The 22,126-nt window shown below is 42.7% G+C and overlaps 1 protein-coding gene across 3 annotated transcripts in view; it reads right to left on the bottom strand.

The window, feature by feature from the left end:
- Positions 1–21,602, bottom strand: part of LIMD2 (LIM domain containing 2) — a 28,490-nt gene extending 6,888 nt beyond the window's left edge. Inside the window, exons 1-3 of one of the 3 annotated variants that reach the window (XM_081343738.1) lie at positions 21,454–21,602; positions 6,461–6,595; positions 4,625–4,669 (exon numbers count right to left, since the gene is read on the bottom strand). In XM_081343738.1, coding sequence (XP_081199864.1) covers positions 4,625–4,669; positions 6,461–6,514 — 99 coding nt within the window. In that variant the 5' untranslated portion in view covers positions 6,515–6,595; positions 21,454–21,602. Of the gene's footprint in view, positions 1–4,624; positions 4,670–6,460; positions 6,596–7,110; positions 7,130–21,453 lie in introns of those variants that run through there. The other 2 variants (XM_081343740.1, XM_081343739.1) reach the window with 2 other exon arrangements.
- Between the last annotated feature and the right edge of the window lie 524 nt (positions 21,603–22,126).

The following is a 22,126-nucleotide window of genomic DNA, read 5'->3' as shown; positions in this document are numbered from 1 at the left end:
TCATTCCATAGGGCAGGCGCGCCCACAGAGAATGCCCTCCCCCTTGGAATCACCCGCCGGCATTCCCTAACCGGAGGAACCCTAAGGAGGCCCTCCCTGTGGGAGCGCACAGGATGATGGGAGGCTGATACTGGCAGCAGATGCTCCCTGAGATAATCTGGACCCATGCCATTTAGGGCTTTATAGGTCATCACCAGCACCTTGAATCTCACCCGGAGGGGAACTGGAAGCCAATGCAGCTCGCGGAGAAGAGGTGTTACATGAGAGTATCAGGAAACTCCCATTACTACTTGTGTGGCTGCATTCTGCACCAGCTGAAGCCTCCGAGTGGTCCTCAAGGGCAGCCCCATGTAGAGAGCGTTGCAGTAGTCTAACCAGGAGGTCACAAGCACATGAGTGACTGTGCGTAGGGCATCTCGGTCCAAATAGGGTCACAACTGGCACACCAGGCGAACCTGGGCAAAAGCCCCCCTGGTCACGGCTCCTATATGATCTTCCAAACTGAGCCATGAATCCAGGAGGACGCCCAAGTTACGAGCTCTATCAGCGGGGGGTAACACCTCACCCCCCCCATCGTTAACGATGGACAAAAATGGTTCACCCGAGATGCCGGTATGCACAGCCACTCAGTCTTGGCAGGATTGAGTCGAAGTCTGTTTCTCCCCAACCAAACCTGAACTGCCTCCAGGCAACGGGACATCACAACGAGGGCATCACTGGGTTGGTTCGGAGTGGAAAGAAAAAGCTGGGTATCATCAGCGTACTGATGATACCCCACCCCGAAACCACGAATGATCTCACCCAGCGGCTTCATATAGATGTTGAACAGGAGGGGAGAGAGGACCGACCCCTGAGGAACTCCACAAACGAGAGGCCTCAGGGCGGATCTCTGCCCTCCCATCAACACCAACTGCGAACGGCCCAGGAGGTAGGAGAAGAACCACTGTAGAACAGTGCCCCCCACTCCCAGTCCCCTGAGACATCGCAGTAAGATACCATGGTCGATGGTATCAAAAGCCGCTGAGAGGTCTAATAGGACTAGGACAGAGGAACAACCCCTGTCCCGAGCCCGCCAGAGATCAATCACCAGCGCGACCAATGCCATCTCCGTGCTGTACCCGGGCCTGAAGCCCGATTGGTACAGGTCAAGATAATCGGTTTCCTCCAGGAACAGAGGGAGCTGATGTGCTACCACACTCTCAACAACCTTCGCCAAAAAGCGAAGGATGGAGACCAGACGATAGTTATTCAAAATCGCTGGATCCAGGGCAGGCTTCTTGAGAAGGGGTCTCACCACCGCCTCCTTCAAGGCGGCGGGGAAAACACCCTCCCTCAAAGAAGCAGATATTACTGCCTGGAACCAGCCTCATGTCTCCTCCCGAGCTGAATAAACCAGTCAGGAGGGGCACGGGTCCAATAAACAGGTGGTAGAGCTCAGCCTCCTCATAATCCTGTCCACCTCATCGGGGGTCACAGGATCGTACTCAGTCCAGATAACACTCTCAAGACCGCTCGCTTCTTCCACGTCAGACTCTGCCCAGTCAGAGTCCAAACCGGCCCGAATCTGAGCGATTTTGTCAGCCAGATGATGACTAAACTCCTCGGCCCGCCCCTTTAAGGGCTCCTCCCTCGCCTCCTGATTAAGGAGAGAGCGAGTCACCCTAAACAGGGCGGCCGGGCAATTATCTGCAGATGCGATGAGGGCAGTGAAGTAATTAGACTTCGCCGTCCTTATCGCCGTGAGATAAGACCTTATAAAGGATCTTAGTCGCAATCGGTCAGATTCAGACCGGCTGGATCTCCAACAGCTCTCTAGACCCTGTCTCCCGGAGCTCCACAGAAAACCATGGGGCCCAGCAGGATTTGCACCGGGACAGGGGTTGCAAGGGTACAACACGGTTGAGCGCCTCAGTGGCAGCCCTTTCCCAGGCATCCACCAAGGCGTTGGCTGGGCTGTTAGTGAGGGAGATAGGTATAGACCCAAGCACCGTCTGGAACCATTCCGGGTCCATTAGGCGCCTGGGGCGGAACCACTTGGTCGGTTCCGCAGCCCAGCAGTGGGGGATAGCATACCGGAAGACAAGCCATAGGAGATAATGATCGGACCATGACAGGGGGACAATAGTTGGCAAACCCCCTCCCAGATCATCAAACCACTGCCCAGATAGAAAAACCAGGTCAAGAGTGTGACCCCCTCCATGAGTTGGACCCTGAATTATCTGGGTCAGGTCCATGGACGTCATGGAGGCCATGAACTCCCAAGCTAATTCTGACGACCATGCAGCAGCAAGACCTGCATCTGGAGAGTCAACATAGACCTGCATCTGGAGAGTCAACATGTACTCTTCTCAGTCTTTTAACACAATCTGCAGATTCTGGCCTCAGCCACTTTATGAGTAGATCAAGTTCCTCCTTGGTGGTAAGGTAGAGATCAGCAATAACAGCTTTGAAGGTTGATCTCCAGGATCTGTAGTTCTCTGGACAGTCATCAAACCTTGAGAGGCTAGTGTTGATGAGCTCTCGGTGAGTCATGTATCTGGCATAGTCAGGAAGGTCTGATCTCTCACTCCTTGGTGCCAAAGAAACTTGTGGGACCCCTTGGGTGTGAATGTTCTCTGGTGAATAAGGGTGAGGTGTACCAGGATAGAATGACGTTCCAAGAGCATTCAGCTGTGGTTTAGTCTCTAAGGCTTGTGCTGGCTGTCAATTAAACTGTTGTTTATTGCTGGAAGTTACCTTGTCATTGGCAAGAGGTGATGCAGTTTGAAGTGTTGGCGCACTTGTGTTGTGGTGTTGAAGAGGTGCAGGCCTTTGCAGGTTTGGGGTCTCTGTGTTGAGAGTCAGAACAGTGCTGTTCGTAGGAAGTACAGAAGATGGCTCTGTGTCGTTGCAAATATTATACTTTAGCACATATTTACTGGTGCGTTCCATTGGATCTTCCACTTCTATTGGGATGGAACAATCTGAATCGGTGCTTTCCTTCACTGCTTGTTCATAGACCTTCAGCTTTGCTAGGGCAGCTGCTTCTTCCCTTTCAATTCGCAGAATATTTACTTAGGATTCCGCCTCTGCTTCCCTTCTGGCAAAGGAAACTTGCACTTTCTTTGCTTCTAGACGTGCATGGGCCTCTACCAGCTTGTCACTTAATGTTGAAGTCCTGGAGCAAGAGGATCTAGAAGAACGTGCTGTGGATCTGGTCTCCTACAGTTCATCAATACGGAGTTCTGCCTTATCCTTTGCATCTTGCACTAGGACACGGGTCGGCAACCTGCGGCTCCCAGTCGCCCGGTGCGCACGCACCACTCTGAACGGGAGGAGGTGCGCACACACCACTCCAAAGGTTTGGAGAGCTGCACGCGCACCTCTTGGAACAGGCGGAGGTGCGCGCGCACTACTCCGAATGGGAGGAGGTGCACGCGCACCACTCCAAAGGCTTGGAAAGCTGCGCGCGCACCTCTCGGAACGGGCAGCGGCAGTACCCGTTTGGAGACCTGCTGGTGCCAGTTTGGAAAGCTGTCGCGGCCCGCAGCAGCTTTATAAACCGGCACCAGCAGGTCTCCAAACGGGTGTTCGGGCGGAGGTGCGATCCTGTGCCTGGCCTGTATAAGCAGATACTATCACTGTTAACAGCCTTTGCCAGATAGCAGAACTCATGAAAGTACCTTTTATCATCCAGAAGTACCTTTATTTGCATGCAGAGAAGATTACAGCAAACAAGATGTGGTAGATGATGAATGAACAGTATTCCAAGGTCAAAAGACAGTAATGGGACCTACTGTGTCTGCATGTTATGGTGGGAGGTGAAACACGGAGGAAGGAGGAGCAGGAAGTACGTCCCAGAATGGGAGGGGTGAAGGTACGGAATTAAGAAAGAGGAGGAAGTACGTCACAAAATGGGAAGGGTTGGCTGACCACATTAGCATAATGTTGCAATTCCCCCAAACAACCACATGGTGGCAGCACAATATGCATTACATAGCTCAGACGTGACAGCACAACATGATTCCAGGATGCTGTGACTGTCGTATTTATGAGTTTATGAGTCAGTTGCCACGTATCTGAATCTTGATCACTTGATCATGGGGATACTGCAACAGTCATAAGTATGAAAAACAGTCATAAGTCAATTTGTTGTAACTTTGAACAGTCATTAATGAACTGTTGTAAATCAAGGACTGGGATGAATCTCAGTAATCTGGGATGCATCTCTTGGTCCTGAAGAAACGGAGTGTATTTACAATATCAACTCCACTACTTATAACCTGGATCTTTATCCTTCCTGGTTAGTTAAAACTACCACACAAATGGTAGGAAGCTGATTAAAGGCAGATTAAAGATGGGAATGCATCCTTAAATGAAGAGTTGGTATTGTTTGACTTATTAACTAGACAATTTTAACCTGGCAAATCTTCAAACTCCCTTTTGGATTAAGTTTACTGCAAAAGCAATTGATTAATTTTATAGTTGAGAGATAAATAAGCCACCCATCTCTGCCCATTTCTGTGATCAAAGATAGAAATGATTCAAATAATTAGAAAACCCAGCATTAAATAGATTATTTATTTTATAGTTGTAACTTTGCGAAATAACAGAAGCCAGGAAGAAGAAAAAGAGTGATAAATACCTTGGATCTTTGCACAATAGATGACCCCATGTTGCTCTTGGCTTCCTAAAAAAAAGAGAGAAGGGAAATAAAAATTAATGTTCTTCTTGCATGACAAATCATATTTTAGATTTGAATACAAACTGCAGTTTACTTGTATTATAATTACTGGTGAAAATTAGCAAGCTAGCACTTTTCTTGGACTCTTTAATTTGAATATTGTTAATTAGTATTTAATAATGCAAAAAAATAATAATGCAAAAAAAAGATTCAGAAAAGATTCAGAGAGTCATTCTAGTGCTTTATAATAGAATATGAAAAAAAAGAAATGGGGGGAAAAAGACTACTATATCCACAAGTTACATTGTGGAAGAACATATTCAGGTGAATCTGTATAATCACATTATCTTCAAATGAATTGTTTGGAAATATCTCAACAAAATACATGGAATGAAATAGATACAGTCCCTTCTGATATAATCTGTATAGTTTTCTGATGCAGCTCTTTTTGTATGACAGTGCATGGCCACACAAAAAGAGTTGCATCAGAACACTATATGGCAGAGTGAGAACCCACTAGTACCCAGCAAGCCAAACAGCTGGAGACAAGGTACCTTACGTGAACAATTCAAACAGAATGGATACCCACAATCATTTGTCACAAGATGTCTGTGCAACACAAGTGGGGAGAGAAAGGTAGAAATAAGGTACAAGACCAACTACATGGCACAAAAATACATCAAAAATATTTTGGAAGTTGTAGAACGCAGCTTCCAAGATCTGCAAGTTGGCACCGCACACCACCCAGAGATCACCATACAAGGACAAATTATGCATTGTAAAGATCTCTTGGAGGTGGGAGATACTTCCAATGTAATCTACTGGATCCCCTACTTGGATTGCCCCTCTGACTGTGTAGGACAGGGGTGTCAAACTGCCAGCCCGTAGGCCGGACGCATCACACGGAAGCCGCGCCCACCCCATTGCTAGCAATGGCAAAACAGTTGTGCAACATCATGTGATGTCGCGAGTTTGACATGTCTGGTGTAGGACAAATGGCGAGGGAGCTAATTTCACCAGACTGCAAGAACACAAGTAAGTGGTCAGACAAGGAGACCCAAACTCATTGATAGCTTCACACTGCAATGAACAAGGACCCACATTCAATTTTGCAACAGAGATTGTTGGACAAGTAGGCACAAAAACACAGGGAAGTGACTGAAGCCTGGGAAACAGGCCCTTTGTCAGTCAACAGGAATGCTGATTTACCACCAGCTTATCAAGTATTTAGAAAGTGAGGGCTAGGCAGCACAAGCAAATGATAGCTATTGACTTAAAAATCATCCATCAACATACCACTTACAACAGGCACTATAAATACCACACACAGAACAGCACACACTCTGCTAGAGAGAGGTTCCTTGGGGTTGGGAGTTCCAGCATGTGTCTGAAAGTTCAAAAGACTAAACCTCTGGTCCTGGTGACCGACAGAGATTGGATCCTGTAATTTTTTATTTATACCTATATTGCTCCCAATAAGAAAAGTATTTTCTTCAATATACTCTATCCATTAAGTTTTTTGCCATGATGAACATGTTGTTATTTAAGGTACCAAAAGAAGTTTGTTATTTGCATAACTAATATGATTACCCAGATAAAAGTAACATAACTCTGCTTGGTTCACATATAATGCTAAGTCAAAAGTACATCAATTACATTGCAACTTAACGCTACATGCAATCCCAGCCATAGTAATCATATCTGAAAAGCATGGTTTAAACAAATGATGATGGCGCAACATATATTATTTCCTAATTTATTTCCTATGAAGTAGCAATATAATTTAAAGATACTGACTTCTGTACATACATTAGAAGAGGCTGTACTGGATGGTCCCTTAGCTTGGAACATAGTGCTATATTCTCACCCACACAGATTTGTATCTTCACTTGTTTGGGCTGGCTAATTCTTCAATGTGGATATGGCTTTTACCTGAGGAGAAAAGGGAAAATTAAGTCTTCTATACTAGAATATTTCTCCTCTTTCTGAAATGTAAATTCTAGATGACTGAAACATCCTACACAAATACTAGCATACACATGCACTATTTTATTGTATTTCATTTCCTTTTCAGATTAATTGGGGATCAGGAGATAAAAAACAATTCTGAATGCAATCTCATACATAGTAGAAATGTGTTAAGGTGGCATTATTTTTAATATAGTTGCAAACATATGAACATGAACTTATTTACACCAGTATGTAACTTATCTATTTTAATAGTCATTAATAAACATATTTTACAAAAACTATTCTTGAAATAGTATCTATAACTTAATAATTAATATAACAGCAAACTAAATTAATGTACCTATGTTCTTTAAATCCCTAATATATAAGATATGTATGTATGAGGTGGACTTGTATTGTGTATTAAGGAGATTCACATTCTCCCCTAAACTTTCCTTCTTTCTGTCAGGAAAAACAAAATTGTTGGATTCACCTACCCAGTTTCAGTTTGTTTGCATCTTCACTGTCATTTGAATCTCTCCTATTCATGTGCATTCACACTTGCTGGAACATTCTTGTCTCTCTGTTCTGCAAAGCTGCTTAAGAAATGGCCCTGATTCATTTCCGTTCCCCTCTGTGGTTAGCTTATTTCCTGCTTTCTCCACTTAAGGATATGCTTTTGGTATCACTCAGGTACCCATAAGAGGGTTAAAATGTTCAGATTAAATACTAGAACTATAAAAGCAAAGGGCAAAAAGTCCTCACCAATCTGACATGCCTGAATTCACACCAAGGCAGCCACTGCAAATTATTTGGCCACTGACACTACCATTAAAACTATTTTCAAAAGTGACAGTGCACTAGGAGTTATGTTTTCTAAAATAGAGCAAAATTTTGTTATAATCACTAAGTTCTGCTAGAGAATGTATTGGGAGGTTGAAACGATTTGATGCTATTTTGTCCTTGTTTTGAGTCCTGATGTCAAATTTGTCTCCATTAATTCTTTTGTGCAAAGCTTGTCACAATACAATGTAGAACAAAGTTTGTCCTACATAGAATTCAGAAAGGTGTTGCTGGCAGCTGAGTTATATCATCTTGGACAAAAAGTATATAAAGCTATCTCTAATCTTGTGTATATTTTTGTTGAGGTGTATGATGGTGCTCTTGGTGTAGATATGGGGGCAAAACAAGGAAACATTAGTATCAAAGTCTTCCAGGATGTTCTATATAGTAAATCTCAATATACTGTTTTGGAAAAACTAGACTTTATGTCCATTGTTGAATAAGAGATTGCTGAACGCAAATACATCCAAAGGTTTCATGCAATCTCAGAAGGTCTCAACACAGAGAATTAGTTTTTAACTCATTATAATTGTTGATTGACAAGGGATTTGTAATCTGTCTTGTCTTTCCCTTCTTTCTCTCTCCATCTCACCCCAATTTAATTCCTACATCAGTTCAATAACTTTATTCATCTGATGAATAAGTAAGGTGCAGCTCACAAAAGCTTATGTATTTTAATAAAATATATTAATTTTAAAAGGTGCTGACCATCTCTTTCTAATATCAGGAAACTATATGGCAACACATTATCAATAAACAAATAAACCACACATTCAGGCATGGCAGAGAGGCAAGAAATCTGAGATAAGAGTGGAGAAGGAGTCACAAAACAAAGAATACAGTACAACAAACAAGCACTCATTCTAAACCCATCTGTTACTTTATTATTTTAAAATGTACATTTATTTATTAAATTTATATGCTGCCAATCTCATACCCCAAAACATCCAGAATTACATATTTTGTATACCAAGGACTTCTTTCACTAAAATTAACTAAATACTACTTTCACTATAAATACGATAAAGGTGGAAAGATACAGAAATACTGGTCAAAATCCAGGCATAGCCACAGTGAGAGAAAGAAGTATTTGATCCTCTGCTGAGTTTGTACATTTGCCCACTGACAAAGAAATGGTAAGTCTATAATTGTAATGGTAGGTTTATTTTAACAATGAGAGACATAATTGTTGTTGTTGTTAGCTGCAAAGTTGTGTCCGACCCATCGCGACCCTATGGACAATGTTCCTCCAGGCCTTCCTGTCCTCTACCATCTTCTGGAGTCCATTTAAGCTCACGCCTACTGCTTCAGTGACTCCATCCAGCCACCTCATTCTCTGTCGTCCCCTTCTTCTCTTGCCCTCAATCTTTCCCAGCATTAGGCTCTTCTTCAGTGAGTCCTTCTTTCTCATTAGGTGGCCAAAGTATTTGAGTTTCAACTTCAGGATCCGGCCTTCTAAAGAGCAGTCAGGGTTGATCTCCTCTAGGACTGACCGGTTTGATCGCTTTGCAGTCCAAGGCAGGAGTCTTCTCCAACACCATAGCTCAAAGGCCTCAATTCTTTGGTGCTCGGCCTTTCTTATGGTCCAACTTTCACTGCCATACATTGCAACTGGGAAGACCATAGCCTTGACTATACGCACTTTTGTTGACAGGGTGATGTCTCTGCTTTTTAGTGTGCTGTCTAGATTTGCCATGGCTTTCCTCCCGAGGAGCAAGCGTCTTTTAATTTCTTGGCCACAGTCTCCATCTGCAGTGATCTTGGAGCCCAGGAAAATAAAATCTGTCACTACCTCCCTTTCTACCCCATCTATTTGCCAGGAATTGAGAGGGCCGGATGCCATGATCTTAGTTTTCTTAATGTTTAGTTTCAACCCAACCTTTGCACTCTCCTTCTTCACCCGCAACAAGAGGCTCTTTAGTTCTTCTTCACTTTCTGCCATTAGAGTGGTATCATCTGCGTATCTTAGGTTGTTGATATTTCTTCCGGCAATCGTAATTCCAACTTTTGATTCATCTAGCCCTGCCTTTCTCATGATGTGCTCTGCATATAAGTTAAATAGGCAGGGCACCAGTATACAGCCTTGCCAGACTCCTTTCCCAATTTTGAACCAATCAGTGCTTCCGTGTCCAGTTCTCATTGTTGCTTCTTGGCCCACATATAGGTTTCTCAAGAGACAAATAAGATGGTCTGGTACGCCCAACTCTTTAAGAACTTGCCACAGTTTGTTATGATCCACACAATCAAAGGCTTTAGCATAGTCAATGAAGCAGAAGTAGATGTTTTTCTGGAACTCTCTACCTTCCTCCATGATCCAGCGTATGTTGGCAATTTGATCTCTAGTTCCTCTGCCTCTTCGAAATCCTGCCTGTACTTCTGGTAGTTCTCGATCCACATACTGCTGGAGTCTAGCTTGTAGGATTTTAAGCATAGCTTTACTAGCATGAGAAATGAGTGCAATGGTGCAATAGTTTGAACATTCTTTGGCACTGCCTTTCTTTGGAATTGGAATGTAAACTGATCTTTTCCAATCCTGTGGCCACTGTTGAGTTTTCCAAATTTGCTGGCAAATTGAGTGTAGCACTTTTACTGCATCGTCTTTTAAGATTTTGAATAGCTCAGCTGGAATACTGTCACCTCCACTAGCTTTGTTGTTGCTCAGCTTTTCTAAGGCCCACTTCACTTCACATTCTAGGATGTCTGGCTCGAGGTCAGTGACCACCTCATTGTGATTATCAGGGCTGTTAAGCTCATTCTTGCACAGTTCTTCTGTGTAATTTTGCCACCTCTTCTTAATTTCTTCTGCCACTGTTAGGTCCCTGCCATTTTGGTCCTTTATCATGCCCATTTTTGCAAGAAACGTTCCCTTCATCTCTCCAATTTTCTTGAAAAGATCTCTGGTCCTCCCTATTCTATTGTTTTCTTCTATTTCTTTGCACTGTTCATTTAAGAAGGTATTCTTATCTCTTCTAGCTATTCTCTGGAATTCTGCATTCAATTGGGCGTATCTTATTTTCCTCCCTTGCCTTTCGCTTTCCTCCTTTCCTCAGCTATTTGCAAAGCTTCCTCAGACAGCCATTTTGCTTTCTTGCATTTCTTTTTCTTTGGGATGATTTTGGATGCTAACTGTTGTACAATGTTGCGAACCTCCGTCCATAGTTCTTCAGGCACTCTGTCTATCAGATCTAATTCCTTAAATCTATTTGTCACCTCTACTGTATATTCAACTGGGATATGATTTAATTCATATTTGAGTGGCCTAGTGCTTTTTCCTACTTTCTTCAGTTTAAGCCTAAACTTTGCAATGAGAAGCTCATGGTCTGAGCCACAGTCAGCTCCTAGTCTTGTTTTTACTGACTGTATAGAGCTTCTCCATCTTTGGCTGCAGAGCACATAGTCAATCTGATTTCTGTGTTGACCGTCTGGTGATGTCCATGTGTAGAGCCGTCTCTTGGGTTGTTGGAAAAGAGTGTTTGCTATGACCATCGTATTCTCTTGACAAAATTCTATCAACCTGTGCCCTGCTTCATTTTGTACTCCAAGGCCAAACTTGCCTGTTATTCCGGTTATATGTTGGCTTCCTACTTTAGCATTCCAATCCCCCATGAAGATAAGGACATCATTTTTTGGTGTTAGTTCTATAAGGTGCTGTAGGGCTTCATAGAACCGGTCAATTTCATCCTCTTCAGCACCGGTGGTTGGGGCATAGACTTCGACTACTGTAATATTGAATGGTTTGCCTTGGATTCGAACTGAGATCATTCTGTCATTTTGAGGATTGTATCCCAGTATTGCTTTTCCTACTCTTTTATTGACTACGAAGGCTACTCCATTTCTTCTGAGGGATTCTTGCCCGCAGTAGTATACCTGATGGTCATCTGAATTAAATTCACCCATTCCTGTCCATTTTAGTTCGCTGATACCTAAGATGTCGATGTTCAGTCTTGTCATCTCTTGTTTGACCACGTCCAGCTTGCCTTAATTCATGGATCTTACATTCCAGGTTCCTATGGAGAAAAAATCTTTATAGCTTCGGACTTTCCTTTTACCACCAGACACATCCACAGCTGACTATCCTTTCGGCTTTGGCCCAGTCGCTTCATTCTTTCTGACGCTACTAGTACTAGCCCTCTGCTCTTCCCCAGTAGCATATTGGACACCTTCCAACCTGAGGGGCTCATCTTCCAGCGTCATATCGTTTTGCCTTTTGGTATTGTTCATAGGGTTTTCATGGCAAAGATACTGGAATGGGTTGCCATTTCCTTCTCCAGTGGATCACGTTTTGTCAGAACTCTCTGCTATGACCTGTCTGTCTTGGGTAGCCCTGCACGGCATAGCTCATAGCTTCATTGAATTACGCAAGCCGCTTCGCCACAAAAAGGCAGTAATCCATGAAGGGGAGAGACATAATAACAACAACAAAAAATCCAGAAAAAATGTATTTCAAAAAAGTTATAAATTGGTTTGCATTTTAATGAGTGAAATAAGTATTTTACTCCTTCACAAAACATAACTTAGTACTTGGTGGCAAAACCCTTGCTGGCAATCACAGAGGTCAAACATAGTTCTGGGCTGATTCCTCACCGTTCTCACGATCACTGAAACTCCACTAGGTGAGATCTTGCAAGGAGCCCCAGACTGAGGGAGATTGACAGTTATTTTGTGTTTCTTCCATTTGCGAATAATCGCACCTTCTCACCTAGCTGCTTGGTGATAGTCTTGTAGCCCATTCCAGCCTTGTGTAGGTCTACAATCTTGTCCCTGACATCCTTGGACAGCTCTTTGGTCTTGGCCATGGTGGAGAGCTTGGAATCTGATTGATTGATTGCTTGCTTCTGTGGACAGGTATCTTTTATACAGGTAACAAGCTGAGATTTGGAGCACTCCCTTTAAGAGAGTGCTCCTAATCTCAGCTCGTTACCTGTATAAAAGACACCTGGAAGCCAGAAATCTTGCTGATTGATAGGGGATCAAATACTTATTTCACTCATTAAAATGCAAAATTCTGGTTCTTGCTCTTCTGGCAGCCTTAACCATTGCTATTTGATGATATTATAATATGTCTTTGATGTTGTCTCTCCTCTTCTTCTGGGTCTGGCTCATGTTCTTTGACCTTCTTCTCTTTTGTATGGTATGCAATGCCAAATAATGACACTCACTTATGTCAAAATGATGGGTACAACAAGGTGATGTCCTACTCCTCTTTAACATGCATTGCAGAATTCACATTGATTTAAAACTGCCAGGATCTGGATCACCTTATTAACTGCTGCTGTGGACTTCCTATAAATGCAGTTACATAACTAATTATCAAGAACTCAGACATTTATGTTGTTCAGCTCAAGGGGTTTTTTTGTATACAGCCTGCATATGTAGCTTCAATTTTTCAGTCTTAAATAGCAGTTAGATAATTAGATAAAAGTTTCTAGTTTAATTGCTCTTTTACAGGTTTTAGATTGATAACCAACAAATTTTACAGTAACTGGAAACAATTTCATGAATAATAGTATGTGGACAAATGGTCTTCTTTTCATGATCTGTTCTTGAGGGTCAATTTTTCTTAAGTTAGGTCATTCAGAACTTGGCCAAAGAAATGTCAGAAGAGAAAACTGGTAGCTATTTGTTTGTGTAATTGTACATGTGTGTGTGTCTATGGGTCTGCAGAGTGATACTTCACTTTCATTTGATACGCTTGAATTTCAAACTGGACCCTCCAAATTATATAATTGGGAATGGTCTCAATGAGGTTTCCATTAAAAGAAGTGTCTGTTCACTGTCATATATGGCTTTAGCTCCAAATATAAAGACATTCAATTTTGATAACAGTGATTGAAGGTTTTCCTCTTTATAAGAAAATTATTCATTTTCTGTTGAACTCTTTGAAGTTCTAGCTTTTGTTATAAAATTAAAGTACCAAAATCCAGATTTTATTATTAAAGGCATTATATAGGCAGTCCTCATTTAGCAACTGCCTTATACAATGATCATTTGCAATTATAATGGTGATGAAAAAATATCACAGTCCTTCTGGAACTTAAGGCACAAAAATCACAAGTTCCTATTACAGTATCCCTACTTGAGATAGGTACTGGATAACCCAAAGAATTTCTGTTCCTAATGAGCAAAGTTTCTTTTTATGCCTTCTGCAAGGTTTTCTCTTCATCTCTATCACATAGTACTATGAAACAGTGAAAAAGCTTAAATCCAAATTTTCTTCTAAGAACAAGAATTATACTAGCTGAATTCCCTAATCAAGCACTCTTTTCATGTATAGGTTTCAACACCCCCAGTTGTACAAAACTCTAGTATAATCTCCGACTAAATTTTGAACTTAAAGCCAGTCTTGACTATTTCATATAACAATATTGTATATATTGTCACAGATAAGCCAAAAATTTTAGGTTCAAAAATACATCCACAAAATTGGATTCAGGTTATCTTTGGACCAGAGGTCAGATTTTTTTAAAGCCCACCACAGCCTTAAAATTATGTGGTTTTATAAATTATGTTGTAACAATTTGCAGTTTCCCATCTGTTACTATGGCTAAAAATTCAAGGTTCAGCTTATCCACAGGCAAAATATTTTTTATGGTATTTTGCTTGAGGTTTTGAGGGCCAACTTATCTGCAGATAAGTTTATCCAAAATTATATATGGTAACTATTTATATCAATAATTTATAAGTTGAGCTGGTGACAGAGTGCCCATGGACACCATTGCAGACTCATTACTGAATAGATTACAATGCCCAGCAAACAATTTCCCCCTGTGAATATTTATTACATTGTATCTCTAGTGACTTGAATTGGGGTAAGACTTTCCAGGTTAAAAATTGACTGGAGTGAAAGCCAACTTTTCAGGAGGACCTTACTACCCACGGGACAATCTCTTTGACAGGAATCCCTTTTCTAGTCAATTTTTTGGCAGAGGAACATTTTTGCTCAGTGAAAGGCTAAAGAGCAAGTGACAGCTTAACGGTTATATGACAACTTGCCCAAAAGCTATTATTCTGACTCTCTAGCCATTGAATAAATGGCTAGAGAGTTGCCTAAAAAGATAAAAACATTTACAACTAAAGGATTACAACTCCAAATAAATGATACAAGATAAATCATTCAGAAGCAATGAAAAGCTGGACCATATACCAAGGGAGCAGAAGAAATATCTCACTATCAAAGACACTACTATTAAAGTGCATTCCTATAACAATTACTGGAGAGAAACACTGTGCTGAGATTCAAAAAGTAAGGACTTTGCTGTTTCCTCTATTTTTTCCACTTTTATTGCCAACAGAGAATTTGAATTTTCTTCATAAGGCCTGTTTTGCATATTTTTAATCTCTAGACAAATAGCCTGTTCTAAACAAAAGCCAGCTAAATGAAACTGAAATAGGCATACCTCACCTGAATAAAGTTCACAAACCTGCTGCTTTTTTGCACTAAGCATTCAGGCCATTTGGTGATTATACAATCTAACTAAGAAAGCAATAACTAAAGATAACCCTGAGCTCCTTCATTGGCTTCACCAGTGATATTACTCATAGCAACTGCACCAAATCATGATGACGTTCAAATAACAATTGTCATAACTATTGTGATTATGTTCTTGCATCCTGATAGCTGGTGTCATGGCACTTACATCATAACATATTACATCATTTGTTCTCCCTTCCTCTTCCATGGATGTCCATAAGATTGCAAGATATCCCAGTGCATCCAGCAAAGAGAGCAACATTTCAGAATTTCATTAAAATTAAACTCACTAATGCTGAATTCCAGAATCCCATTCATAGCCTCAGAAATAAGAGCCTTTTATTCTACAATTTTTTGAATATTATGTCATAGAGAAAAAAGATAGTACTCCTAAGCATCAACATTGTCCTTTAATTACAACTGTGCTGTGACATGATTTTTCCCTAATTCCTGCAATATTTTTGCAGAACCATTTATTTTAAGGCAGATTAATATACACCAACATGTACTTGAATCCTTCCTTGGCTAATAGAAAACAGAACTGACTTTCAAGACGTTTTGCAGCTGAATCTTTTTACAATCCTGTAACATATATATTTATATTTATTAAATTTTTATACCGCCCTTCTCCCGAAGGACTCAGGGCGGTGTACAGGGCAATAAATGTTAAAATACGATAATACAAAAGTTAAAAACATTAAATAATTATGCCCGATATAATACATTAATTAAAATCCATGTTAAAACCCCAAACCCCAAACCCATCAGACCAGGCCGGCTTGTTCAAATAAATAAGTTTTTAGATCACGTCGGAAGGAGCGAAGGTCGGGGGCCATCCGGAGCTCAACCGGTAAGCAGTTCCACAGGTCTGGCGCGCCCACAGAGAACACCCTCCCCCTGGGGGCCACCAGTCGACATTCTCTGACCGGTGGCACCCTGAGGAGGCCCTCTCTGTGGGAGCGCACTGTACGGAGGGAGGTTGACGCTGGAAGCAGGTGTTGCCGTAGGTAATAATAATAATAATAATAATAATAATAATAATAATAATAATAATAATAATAATAATAATAATAATAATTAATAATAATAATAATAATAATAATAATAATTTAATTTTTTTTATTGAAAAGTTTTAAAATACATTTTATCTTTAACAATCCCCCCTCCCCCTCCCCTACCTATCCCTCCCTACCCCTACCCCCCCTTTCCCCCCTCCCCCCCGACTTCCCAGAGCTAAGTACAGGGTATAAAAACAAAAAAAACAATCATAAGCATCCATTTGCTACCAATAATAAATTCTTAAATCTATCACTCTCTAGCTCATATAAGATAACTACAAGCAATACTAATATTTCATATAGAAAAAAAGAAAATAGAAAGGAAGACCTATTCAAATGCTAAATGAAACTTTTTAGTCCCATATTTGTTCTGGATATATTCAATCCATTTTTTCCACTCCATAATATAACGTTCTTGCGAGTGATCTTTCAAATAAGCCGAGATCTTTGCCATTTCTGCCAGGTCAGAAACCTTTAAAGTCCATTCTTCTATAGTCGGCAGTTCCTCCTTCTTCCAATATTGACCTATTAAAAGTCTTGTAATTAAATTCAACATCAACTTAGTGTCCACAACAGTAGCATCTGTAATTATGCCCAACAAAAACAATTGCGGACAAAACTTTATCCTTTGCTTGAAGATCTTCTGCATATTCCACCAAATTTTTATCCAAAAAGCCTTGACCTTTTTGCAGGTCCACCATATGTGAAAATATGTTGCATCTTCGCCACCACACCTCCAGCATTTTGGCTGATAGTTCGGATACATACTTGCAAGCTTTTTAGGATCTAAATGCCATCTATAAAACATTTTATAAAAGTTCTCTCTTAGGTTCTGGGCTTGCGTGAATTTTACGTTCCTGACCCAGATCTTTTCCCACGTGTCCATTGTAATAACTTCTTGAATATTCTGGGCCCATTTTATCATACAGTCTTTAACAAGTTCTGTTTCTGAGTCAATATCTATCAATGCAAGATATATCCGTTTGATATGTGCTGGCCCCTGATTTCTAATCTGCTTTATCAAATTTTCATCAGTCATTGCAAAACCAATTTTCTGATCTTCTTTCCACCTGGCCCGTAACTGAGTATATTGAAACCAAGTTTGAACAATCTTCTCATCTCGCAAGAGGTTGTACGGCTTCAAACACCAGACATTTCTTTCCAAGCTTAAAATCTCCTTATACGTAGTCACATCATGTTTGAAGCCAACATTTATGTTTTCTATTGCGTGTTTTGGGATTGCCCACAACGGCATCTTGTAATCTAGCTTATGTCTATACTTCTTCCAAACTCTCAACAATGCCTGTCTTAAAATATGCACTTTAAACACATTATCTACCTTCTTATCATACAACAAATATGCATGCTGTACGAAGGGAGGTTGACGCTGGAAGCAGGTATTGCCGCAGGTAATAATAATAATAATAATAATAATAATAATAATAATAATAATAATAATAATAATAATAATAATAATAATAATAATAATTTAATTTTTATACCGCCCTTCTCCCGAAGGACTCAGGGCGGTGTACAGGGCAATACAATAAAATACAATATATAAAAATTAAAAGAAATATTAAATACAATAGCCCAATTCAATAGATTAATACAAAATGTTAAAATACCCCTAAACCCATCAGACCAGGCCGGCTTGTTCAAATAAATATGTTTTTAGGTCACGTCGGAAGGAGCGAAGGTCGGGAGCCATCCGGAGCTCCACCGGTAAACGGTTCCAAAGGTCTGGCGCGCCCACAGAGAACGGACCCATGCCATGTAGGGCTTTATAGGTCATCACCAGCACCTTGAATCTCACCCAGAGGGCAACTGGAAGCCAATGCAGCTCACGGAGCAGAGGTGTAACATGGGAGTATCAGGAGACCCCCAACACAACTCGCGCGGCTGCATTCTGCACCAGTTGAAGCCCCCAAGTGGTCCTCAAGGGCAGCCCCATGTAGAGAGCATTGCAGTAATCTAAACGAGAGGTCACGAGCGCATGAGTGACTGTACGCAAGGCATCCCGGTCCAGATAGGGCTGCAACTGGCGCACCAGGCGAACCTGGGCGAAGGCCCCCCTAGTCACAGCTCCTATATGATCTTCTAAGGAGAGCTGTGAATCTAGGAGGACCCCCAAGTTGCGAGCCCTATCTACGGGGGGTAAAAACTCACCCCCCCATAGTAAGAGGTGGAATAGTCTGAATTTCCCGAGATGCCGGCACGCACAGCCACTCAGTCTTGTCAGGGTTGAGCCGAAGCCTGTTCCTCCCCATCCAGACCTGGACCGCCTCCAGGCACCAGGACATCACGTCAAGGGCATCACTGGGGTGGTTTGGAGTTGAAATGAAAAGCTGGGTACAATCAGCATACTGATGATACCCAACTCCAAAACCACGAATGATCTCACCCAGAGGCTTCATATAGATGTTGAACAGGAGAGGCGAGAGGACCAACCCCTGAGGAACTCCACAAACAAGAGGCCTCAAGGTCGACCTCTGCCCCCCTGCCAACACCGACTGCGATTGTCCCAGAAGGTAGGAGGAGAACCACTGAAAAACACCGCCTCCCACTCCCAATCCCCTGAGACGCCGTAGCAGGATACCATGGTCAATGGTATCAAAAGCCGCTGAGAGGTCTAATAGGACTAGGACAGAGGAACATCCCCTGTGCCGAGCCCTCCAGAGATCATTCACCAGTGCGACCAATGCCGTCTCCGTGCTGTACCCGGGCCTGAAACCCGATTGGTACGGGTCCAGATAATCAGCTTCCTCCAGGAACAAAGGGAGATGATGCGCCACCACGCTCTCAACAACCTTCACGAGAAAGCGAAGGTTGGAGACCGGATGAAAGTTGTTTAATACAGCTGGGTCCAGGGCAGGCTTCTTGAGGAGGGGTCTCACCACTGCCTCCTTCAAGGCAGCGGGAAAGACACCCTCACTCAAGGAAGCAGTTATCACTGCCTGGAGCCAGCCTCGTGTCCCATCCCGAGCCGCATAAACCAGCCAGGAGGGGCACGGGTCCAACAAACACGTGGTGAAGCTCAGCTTCCCCATGATCCTGTCCACGTCTTCAGGAGTCACAGGATCGAACTCCTCCCAGATAACATCAACAGGACTGCCCATGTCCTCATCATCAGACTCTGCCCAGTCGGAGTCCAAACCGGTCCGGATCCGAGCAATTTTGTCCAACAGATGTTGACTAAACTCCTCGGCACGACCCTGCAAGGGCTCCTCCCTCACCTCCTGATTAAGGAGGGAGCGGGTCACCCTAAACAGGGCGGCCGGGCGATTATCTGCGGACGCGATGAGGGTAGCAAAGTGGTTAGACCTTGCCGCGAGATAAGATCTCGTAAAAGACCTTAGTCGCAATCGGTCGGATTCGGATCGGCTGGACCTCCAACAGCTCTCTAGGCCCCGTCTCCGACGCTTCATCTCCCGGAGCTCCATAGAAAACCATGGAGCCCACTGGGATCTGCACTGGGTCAAAGGCCGCATGGGTACAACTCGGTCGAGTGCCTCCGTGGCTGCCTTTTCCCAGGCTTCCACTAGGGCATCGGCCGAGCCGTGAGCATGACCTCTCTATAAGTTATTTATAACTAAGTTATAAACTAATTTTAGAATTAGCATTTTTCTCTGCTAATTTAGCAAAAATTTAAATTTTTGCTTATTGTCTCTGACTAAGCAGGATTTTTTATGTTAAATATTGAAAAGTCTCAACAGATTTTTTTTCATCTACTTTCCTCTACATTCAGTTCTTTCTTGTCTTTCTTGTCAGAAAAAAATCTATTATGAAGTCCTTGGTGCTCTCTGACCTTGGTTGTTTGCTTGCAGACATTTCATTACCCAACTAGGTAACATCATCAATGCTTGTGAGTGTGGATTTGCTCCAATGCTCCCTAGGAAATAGGGAAAATCACTGGGGCAATGGTTCTCAACCTATGGCCCATGGACTCCTGGGGGCCTGCAATGTCAATACAGGGGGTCCGCGAAGGCTTGAAAAAATGTTATGATTTAAATCTTGGGGGTCCATTACCAAGTTATTTAAAGGGGGTCTGTGGTGAAGAAAAGATTGAGAACCACTGCACTAGGGACTGAGATCAACAACACTGTGAGATTGATTGGATTGAGAGAGAGTGATGGATCCAAAGTCATTCAGCTGGCTTTCATGTTTAAGATAGGACTGGAACTCAGTTTCCTAATTTCTAACCTGGTGTTGTAACTACTAGATCAAATTGGCTTTGTACAGATTAAAACCTTTCTATTTATTTGAAACAGAAATGCAATTATTCTACATGGAAATATTCAAACATATGACTCCTCAAGATAGTATGAAGTGAACAGATTTTTGGATATATTTTTAAATACTTGTATTTTGACTTAGTTCTTAGATTTCATTACTTGATTTGCCTTGTGTACCTGTGTCTATGGAGATTTTCAATCATCCAGGTCATGGTTGTCCCAAAGGTGTTTTTTCAAGAGGCAACTGGACTTTCTTGTATTTCCCTGAAGATGTTTCACTTCAGGTCAGAACTGAAGAAGCTTCTTGAATGAGAAGTGAAATGTCTTCAAAGAAAAACAAGAAAATCCAGTTGCCTCTTGAAAAGGTACCTTTGGGACATTGTATACTTGTGCTTTTAAAAATGCAGTGGTTGGGCAAAAATACAAATATTCATTGAATCCTAAATCAATCAAGTGGGAAAGAAGGTGAAACATACCAGGGTAAAATGTGATTGGCCAATTTGCACTTTAATGTATTGTACAACTACAGCCATAGGACACCCTGTTAAAGCCAAATCCCTCACCCTAGGCTTGAATTAGGAAGCAGGGATTCCAGTTCAGAACCAAATTCTGGCACTCAAGATAAGTCTGAGCAGCTAGCACTTCTGTTTCTGAATCACCAAACTATGGCAAAATTCCCATGGAATTTTTTCTTCAAGTAAGGCCAAAACAGAAATATAATGAGATCAAGCCTCATAAAGACCAACTCCATCCCAAAGGAACTCAGGAAGCTACTTTTGATGTCCTACCTCGTTATCAACATCACCGTTCATTGGACTTAGACGGTTCGCTTCCTGAGATAAGGACCAGAGGTCTTAGGGTGGACGCCGGGTTTTTGTACAGCACCAAGCACTTTACAAGGCATTCAAGAAGCTCAGGGCTCAGCAGCCGGGGTGCCGCCATCTCTTCGCTTTGAAAGCACAAATGCAACAGTTATTCTTAGCTTAGCACCTCTCCCATCCTTCTTCTCCACAGCGCACCAGTAGGCACACCTCTTTGCGCCAGTGCACGCAAGCAGGCAAACGAAGCCAAAGTTACAGGTCCGCTCTCTTTTCCGAAATCTGGAGCCTACCCGGCAAGCCTTTTGCCCCACCAGTCCCAAACAAGGCCTCTTTTGCATCTTACCCTCTCTGCATCCGCCGCGCCCGCCCGCCCAGAGCATCTGGCCGCTGTAATCGGACATTCACCACTTACCAAAGGGCGTCGCTGCGCGCCGAGACCCCAACTGTCCCAACGAGGCCGATCTCTCGGCGCACCTCTGTTCGCTACTGCTTCCAAGGAAAGTGGGAGACGCCGGCGTTTCGACCCCCTCAGCACACAAAGCGCGGCACTGCTTGTTTCCTCCTTCGTCTCCTTTGTGTGCGAGTGCGCGCGCAGCAATCTCTCAGCCCCTCGAGCTTCCCATCCTACTTCGCTCTTTCTCTCCCCACCACTGTCTCTCCCCTCCGGCTCCGCTGAATCCCCACTGCTTACTGCCTTCTGCCTCCATCGAGACAAGGGCGCGGAGCTGCTAAGGGGACGGGGTCGGTGGGTATGTCTGAGTGTGTATATGCGTGAGACAGATCGGGACCCCCACGATAATCCATCGACTTGGTACCCTGTTCGGGTCGTGGAGATCAAATGTCGCTCTGAGAAAGAGCGGTGGCAGCCAAAAGTTCTTAAGTCTGGCTCTGAATCTGGCCAGTCAGATGCCCGTCCCTGGAGAAGCTCCCTAAAAAAGAGCTGAGGCCCAGCAAGGATTTCGGAGGGGGGCATCTAGTGCTTTGAAATCGCCTGCCTCGATCCCGCTGAACAGGTTATTAACTAATCATATCCAGCGGCTGCTCATTCCATAGATCCCACTGAAGGTGCATCCATAGGAAGTCTC

Source organism: Vipera berus (genome assembly GCF_964194415.1).
Source record: "Vipera berus genome assembly, chromosome: Z".
NCBI classification, from domain to species: Eukaryota; Metazoa; Chordata; class Lepidosauria; order Squamata; family Viperidae; genus Vipera; species Vipera berus.
Note: the sequence above shows the minus strand (reverse complement) of the source record. Positions and strands in the feature narration are given on the sequence as shown.